General features: G+C 48.5%; 1 protein-coding gene across 5 annotated transcripts in view; it reads right to left on the bottom strand.

Annotated features, from left to right (window-relative positions):
- Window positions 1-8,022, bottom strand: part of Arhgap23 (Rho GTPase activating protein 23) — an 87,956-nt gene that overhangs the window by 8,032 nt on the left and 71,902 nt on the right. For 3 of the 5 annotated variants that reach the window (XM_029483623.1, XM_029483624.1, XM_029483625.1), the window contains 3 exons: window positions 4,361-4,402; window positions 4,156-4,252; window positions 2,251-2,285 (listed from right to left, as the gene is read on the bottom strand). In XM_029483623.1, coding sequence (XP_029339483.1) covers window positions 2,251-2,285; window positions 4,156-4,252; window positions 4,361-4,402 — 174 coding nt within the window. The remainder of the gene's footprint in view (window positions 1-2,250; window positions 2,286-4,155; window positions 4,253-4,360; window positions 4,403-8,022) is intronic. The other 2 variants (XM_021177408.2, XM_029483626.1) reach the window with 1 other exon arrangement.

The raw sequence follows: 8,022 nt of genomic DNA, 5'->3' as shown, positions 1-8,022 counted from the left end.
TTTCTGAGTTCGAGGCCAGCCTGGTCTACAAAGTGAGCTCCAGGACAGCCAGGGCTATACAGAGAAACCCTGTCTCGAAAAACAAAACAAAACAAGAACTGGACTCTGGTCCTCTTCAAGTATGATATAATCATTCTGTGAACCTACATAAACTTGAGAGTATTAACCTATCACACAATAAGGCTGTATTGGCTACTTTCATATGAGTGGCCCACTATTGTGGGGTAGGAGACTACTTTTAAATATTCTATTGTAGTGGTTTGACTGTGGCCTTCATCCACTCTGGGAGATTTGAATGCTGAGTCATCATGGAATGCCACTGTTTGAAAGGATTGTAAGGATGAAGAGGCATGGCCTTCTTGAAGGGAGTGTGTCACTGAGGGGTTGGTTTCAAAGCCCCGCCAAGCCCAGAGTCTCTCTCTCTGCCTCTGAATCAGGATGTAATTCTCAGCTACTTCTCCAGGGTCTGCCTGCATGCCACCAAGCTTCCTGTCAGGATGATATGGACTAAATCTCTGAAACTGTAAGCCAGTCCCCAACTAAATGCTTTCTCTTATAACAGTTGCCTTGGTCATGATGTGTCCTCATAGAAACAGACTAAGACAACCATTTTACAACCAAAATACTATAGCATTTGATAAATAGATGAATCATTTAAAGTTAGAAAAATAAGCCAGGGGTGGTGGCATACGCCTGTAATCCCAGAACCCAAGAAAAAGGTAGCAAGACCACACATTTGGACTCCATAGAGACCCTGTCTCAGAAGCAAGCAAGCAAACAAACACACATGCAAAGAAATAAGGAATTACTTGGTAGGTAAAGGAATTTGCCACCAAGCCTGAGGACCTGAATTCAATCCCTATGATCCACATTGTAGAAAACATACACACAATAAATGAGTATAATTTAAAAAAATAAAGAAACAGAAAACCCCAAACATTTTCCCCATGAAATATTTGGTAGAGTTTACCAGTGAAGTCGTCTTTACCAGTGAAGTATCTTCTCTGTTGGAAGTTTTTATACACAAAACTTCTTCAGTAGATGCAGAGCTATTTAAGCTATTACTTCTGCAAATTATGGTAGTCTGAATCCTAAGACTAGGTTTGTCTTTTAAGTTACTGGGATTTGGGCTGGAGAGATGGCTCAGCAGTTAAGAACATCAACTACTCTTCCAGAGGTCATGAGTTCAATTCCCAGCAACCACATGGTGGCTCACAACCATCTGTAATGAGATCTGACGCCCTCTTCTGGTGTGTCTGAAGACAACTACAGTGTACTCATAAATAAAATAAATAAATCTTTAAAAAAATTACTGGGATTTTAGGCATAAAATGCTTATGGTATTATTCTCTGAGTATCTGTGTGGTCTGTACTGATGACCCCGTGTTAGCGTCTGTGTGGTCTGCGCTGATGCCCCCGTGTTAGCGTCTGTGTGGTCTATAGATGTACTATGTCATCCTTAGTATTGGTAATTTGTACAATGTCTTTTTATTCTGTCAGTCTGGTTAGAAGTCTATCCATTTTATTGATTTTTTTCCGAAGAAACAGCTTGTAGTTTCATTGATTTTTCTTAATTGTTTTCAGTTTCATGGATTTCTCAATCATCCATATTGTTTTCCTTTCCTTTTTCCTTTTTCCTTTCCTTTCCTTTCCTTTCTTCGTTAAGTCCTCCCAGACAGCTTTTTGTTGTTTTTTGTTGTTGTTGTTGTTTTGTTTTTGTTTGTTTAGAGACAGGCTCTTGCTATGACGTCCTGGCTAACCTGGAACCCAGTATGCAGCCCAGGCTGTCTCTACCTCCCAAGTGTTGGAATTACAGGCTCGTGCCACCATTCTCAGCTTGCCTAGGGACCTTAAAACATTTATCACAGCAGACATATTGCTGTTGTTTTCATTTTACAGATAAGGAAGCTGCAATTCAGAAAGAATTACCCAACATCATAAGATAAGTAGCAAAGTCAGGACTCAAATTCAGGGCTTTCTGCAACAAGAGCTGTTCTCAAGTCACACTTGCTCCTCAGCTACCGCAACCCAAGACCACCAGCCTCTTCTACATCAGATGCCTTCCACGCACCACCAGGTCAGCTTCTCTTCGCTCCCCCTCCCCGCCCCAGACACTCAGTATTTCCCACCTTCCATCCCACAGGACCCTCAACCCACACGCCCCCCAGTCCAGCTTCCGTCCTCTTGACCACAAGCTGCAGCGGGCTGCCTTGTCCAGGCAAACCACATCTGGGAAGCCATGGTACTGACCTTGGACTTGGCCGAACTACAGGTGGTGGAATCTGCTGGCAAAAGAAAGAAAACTGAAGTTAGACCAAGAAAGATCAAAGGTTCAAAGATGAAGGCCTTTGTTCTCCCCAGACCCTAGGAGGGCCACTGGCTTGGCTGGCATTTCCTATGGGTTGTCCCCATCAGAAGATGTTGTTAGCCACCACTTCTTTTAGAGGCAGGAAGTGACATCAGGCTGCGGGCTACTGAGTCTTCAGTTGCCCAGGGTTAAGGACAAAGGGGGCTTTTTTTCTAGGTCTGGCTCCTCCTCTCCCAACCCCCCCTTCCCCCTATGACACTGAAGCACTGGAGAGAAAATGCCAGTTTCGGATGCAGTCCACAGAAACCACAATGGGGTGACACAGCACATCACAGATACTCTGAAGAGATGGAGACCACACAGTGCAGGAGGAGGTGTGTGCCCCACTCCCACCCCACAAGAAGGAAAAGGGCCCCACTACGTCATCAGGTAACGAAGCAGAGATGAGGTGGATGAGACACAGGTACAGTGGGCTGGTGGTAGAGCCGACATCAACCTGCCCTTAAGGGGCAACTCCCCCTTTTAAACCCAGTCAAAACCATCACACCCAAGGGCATAGAGTGCCTCTCCTTAATATCTCCAGAATGGAGAAGGAAATGGATAACAAGACCTGGCAGTGCCCTCTCCGAGGCTGGAGAGGGAGCAGGTTGGTTCAGACCTGGGGTATGGAGCTGGTGCAGTTAATCCACACTCTCAGGCAGGCAGGTTAGAGGCCCCTCCCCAGCCCCCTCCCCCTGCAAATGGTGAGCAGAGCAAGAATGACTGACCACACTCGACACACACAGGACAGGCGGCAGCAGGTGATTACAAGAGACGGGGGGCTCCTCTCTGCTACCCTACCCCAGCCAGTATCTCAGAACTAAGGATGCTGTGGGGTCTTTCTCTGGGACAAGAACTGGACATGCTAGCAGGCAGTGAAGCCAGAATGTGAGATGAGCTGTGGCTGGGGCCACTCACTGCCTCTGAGCACAGAAGCCACCTCCCTCTAGCACAGGATTTCTAGGATGAGTGTCCAGAGCCTGAGCTGAGGCAGGGGTTGTCGTTTGACAATGGCTTCTGGGGTGGGTCCTACAGAGCTTCTGGGGTGGATCCTACAGAGACTGGGTCCAAACTCAAGTTCCCTCATCTTGGTGACCCTGAAGTGCTCCCACTGCACAGGTTGGGCAGGGAGCTCAGGGCCATCTGATGGCAGGGCAAGGGGTCTAACTTCCTCCAAGAAGAGGCAGGGTGGGGCCAAGGGTCAGCTGTGGACCAGCACTGCCAACTGCTATGTCAGGCTGGGGTTCCTCACTGCTGGGGGCGTGTCTTCCACTCATGCCTGCCCAGGCTTCTTATAATCACCCGCTACTGTTAGTGACTGAGGCCGCGCGCAACACCGCACTATACCCTTTAAATCTCCAACAGGTCCGCTGGAGGAGGAGGGCAGGAGAAGCAGAGGGAAGGGAGGATGGAGGAGGAGGGAGGAGATCAAGGGGGAAAGAGGGAGGAGGGACAGGGTACAAGGAGAGAAGGAAGAGAAATTAAAAAGAGGAATGTATGCCGCCAGCTGTAAAGATCAAGGGCTCAAGAGAGAGACCAGTGAAGAAGGCCAAACACACAGCCCTGCCCAGCCCTGCCCAGCCTTGCCCAGCCCTGCCCAGCCCTGCCCAGCCCTGCCCAGCCCTGGGGAAGCTGAGTTAACAGCTAGATGTTCGCAGAGAAGGAGAAGACCCTCGACGGCCCACCTTGGGGTGTTGCCAGGCCAGGGCCTTGCAGGGAGGGGACAGGGAAGATAAACATCTGGCCAGGCATCTGGGACCCTCAGAAAGGCAGAGCCTCCCCCCACCCCCCCAGGTCCCTTAACTCACCTGAGCCTGGATCACTGGGGGGCACTGTCCTGCCAATGTTGGGCAGGAGGTACTCGATGTTGGGCACCGACTGTGGCTCCTTGTCATCAACAGGGGTCTGCAAGCAGAGGGAGGAGTCAGTCGGCAGCCTCCCAGATCGTTAGCCCCCCCACGCCCACCTGCTCAACACCTCAGGCCAGACACCACCCACCCTCTAGTCACTTACTCTCTCTCCTTTGTCCTCGTCATCACTGAAGAACCAGTCAGACTGCAGAGGAGACAAAAGACGGGGTGAAATTAGTGTGGGGGGAGCTGAGCGTTGTCGGCTTCTTAACCCTCAGGCCAAAGGACCCACAGTCCCAAAGGTGATTCCTCCTTCGAGTAAGTCCTAAGAGGGGAGGCTCAGGCAGCCCCCACGAGCTATGAGAAACCCTTACAGGGAGACAAAATGAGACTACATGTGGGAAGGAACCGATCAGTGCTAGGGAAAGCCCACCACTAGCTTGCTACTGGTCCAGGGTGCCTCACTATGGTGTACACCTCATAGCCAGCCAGAAAAAGCCTGGTCGGCAGCGCCCTCTAGTGGATGCTAGGTGCACTGATCGTGTTGGGGAACCAGATCACAGCTGGAGCTGAGGGTGCAGGGGCCTCATCTTCCACCATCCCCGGCTTCACACTGACAGCTGGGGTGTCACACTCTATCCAGTGAGAGAAAATGCCTGGAAACAAGTGTTAGAAACTCAGAGTCAGACAGGCAAGACCTTCTTCATAAATGCCAAACACACTTGACTTGGTGGTTCATGCCTGGGGCTAGAGAATTTATTTGAGTTCAAGGGCAGCCCAGACTACTCTGTGAATTCCAGTCCAGCCTGGTTACAGAATATCTTGCCAATTAGAAAGAGTTAAGAAATACAAAGTGAACCCCCAGCCTCCGGAATCCAGAGATTTGTGCTGCTTACAAAGAGCTGAGCAACAAGGAGTGAAAGTATTGTTTCCTATCTGTGCCACTTTGAAACCAGAAAATGTATATCCTGCTAAACTCTCATTTAAATTTAAGGATAATCCCAGGCATACCGGTGCATACCTACAATCCCAGCACCAGGGAAGCAGGAAGCAGAAGGCATGCACACATTTGAGGCCAGCCTAGTCAGGCCAACTAGGGTTTGTCTCAGAAAAAAAGGGGGGGGGTGTTAATTTGTAGCATATATGCTGTCATCTTTGTCATCTTTCTTTTTTGAGAAAAGGTATCCTGTAGCCCAGACTAGACTCCAACTCCTGGTCCTCTTGCTTCCGGCTCCCAGGTGCTTGGGTTATAGGTGTGAACCACCACATCTGGGTTTAAGATATCTTAAAAATACTGTAAGAACAACTGGCACCCGGGGAAATGGCTCCGTAAAGTGTCTGTGGCATAGGAATCAAGACCCTGTGTAAGGAGGCAGGCATGGCATGGAGACACAGGCTTCTAACTCTGGCGCTGGACAGCAGAGGCAGGGGCATCCCAGGGTCTGCTGACTCGGTGAGCTCCGGGTTCACTGAGAGGCCTTGCTAAAAATGATGTGAAGAGTGATAGATGCTGGATATCTGTCAACCTCTGCTCTCCAGATGTGCACAAGCAGGCAAGAGGATCAGCACACACATAATACAGTTCATAGACTTGCAGGAGACTAAAATACTGTAGCTGACTGAACAGATAAAAATTAGGCAGATGTGCTGGGCAGTGGTGGCGCACGCCTTTAATCCCAGCACTCAGGAGGCAGAGGCAGGTGAATTTCTGAGTTCGAGGCCAGCCTGGTCTACAAAGTGAGCTCCAGGACAGCCAGGGCTACACAGAGAAACCCTGTCTCTAAAAACCAAAAAAAAAAAAAAAAAAAAAAAAAAAAAAAAAAAAAAAAGGCAGATGCTACAGAGATGGCTCAGAGGCTAAGAGCACTGGAGGCTCTTCCAGAAGACCCAGGTTTGATTCCCAGCATCCACATGACAGTTCACAATCAGCTCTAACTCCATTTCCAGAGAATCTGGTGCCTTCTGGCTTCTGCAGGCACGGTACACACAATGGTCAACAGACACTCATTCAAGTAAACACAAAAATATTAAAAGATATAGATGCAAAATGCTGATTCTTTCAGCAACGCAGTAGACATACTCAGGGCATGGCCCTTGACATTAGAGAAGATGCAGTCTTCTAGAAGACGCACGAACCATTCAAAAGCTAAATCTACCCTGGGTCACCATAATGGCTCCATAGTGCCTACATTCCACAACCCATGTCCTCTCCTCACAATGCAGTAAATGTGAACTGGTTATAACTTTACAAGAACTAACGCCCCTTCCAGAGTTTACACGTGGAGAAACATGTTAGGTACGCAGGGCTACATCACAATAACTGCCTTACACAGGAAAACCCACAGAGAGACCCTAGCTGTCCGTCCATCAGTCTGAATGGCATGTAAGAGTAGTCATGTAAAAAACTGGTGATAAAGTGGAAAACAGGTTTCTCTCTATAGAAGATGTTAAGGGTAGGCAAAGACAGACCAGAGGATAGAAAAATGTATTTTCTGAGACGCTGCAGAATTTAAGGACAGACAGGGCTACACAGTGAGACATTGTATGAAAGAAAAAAGGAAAGAAGAGAAGAGAGAAGAGGAGAAGAGGAGAGAAGAGGAGAGAAGAGGAGAGAAGAGGAGAGAAGAGGAGAGAAGAGAAGAGAAGAGAAGAGAAGAGAAGAGAAGAGAAGAGAAGAGAAGAGAAGAGAAGAGAAAGAAGAAAGGACGAGAAAAGAATGAATCAAACAGAAAACAGAAAAACAGAAACTTCAGCATTCATTCACTGTGGGGACGAAATGGCAGGCCACTCTGGATCATACCCATGACTGTTTATGAAGCTAACGACATTCTTTCCTTGTGACCTTGCAGTCCTGGTCATGGGTGCCAACCCAGGGGACTGAAAGCTTAAGTCCACACACAGATCTGCACATAGCTGTCTGTGAAGCAGCTTTCTTTACAACAGCTAAGCCTTGAGGGCAGCCAAGCTGTTTGCTGTGGTTTGGACAAATCCCTCAAGGGCATCAAAGGCTTGGTCCCCAGGTGCCACTACGGGAAGGCACTTTAGGGGGGTGGGGCCTTGTGGGCATACCCCAGAGGGGAGGGGAGGACCCAGCCTACCTTTCTCTTTGCTCCCTGGCTAATATGATGGCAGTTTTACTCCTCCACACCCCAGCTACAATCACCATGTGATACGAGAGTCCAAAAGCAACAGAGACACACATGAACCGGAAACATGGGAACTGTGAGCCAAAATAAACATATCTCAGCAGGAGGAGATGACCTCAGACGTTTCACTAAATGACTGAGAGCTGACATGTAACCTTTCAGTAGAGGATTACACAGATAATCCATCATATATCCAGTGGATATTATTCAGTATCAGAAGGAAATAGGCCAGGGATGGTGGTGCATGCACGTAATCGCAGCACTTGGGAGACAGAGGCAGGAGGATCTGTGCAAGTTCCTGGTCAAATCTGGTCTATGCATCAAGCTCGTTTCAAAAGCAGACAAGCAAAACAGCAGCAAGAACTACTTATTGGACAGGAAAGACGCAAGCTGAGGGCTGGAGAGATGGCTCAGCAGCTAAGAGCACTGACTGCTCTTGCAGAGGTCCTGAGTTCAAGTCCCAGCAACCACATGGTGGCTCACAACCATCTGTAATGAGATCCGATGCTCTCTTTTGGTGTGTGTCTGAAGACAGCTGCAGTGCACTCATATACATTAAATAAATAAATAACCCTAAGAAAAAAGGACACTTGCCGGGCGTGGTGGCGCACACCTTTAATCCCAGCACTCGGGAGGCAGAGGCAGGTGGATTTCTGAGTTCAAGGCCAGCCTGGTCTAC

This window comes from Mus caroli, chromosome 11 (assembly GCF_900094665.2).
Source record: "Mus caroli chromosome 11, CAROLI_EIJ_v1.1, whole genome shotgun sequence".
NCBI classification, from domain to species: domain Eukaryota; kingdom Metazoa; phylum Chordata; class Mammalia; order Rodentia; family Muridae; genus Mus; species Mus caroli.
The sequence above is the reverse complement of the archived record's forward strand: the minus strand, read 5'-3'. Positions and strand labels throughout refer to the sequence as shown.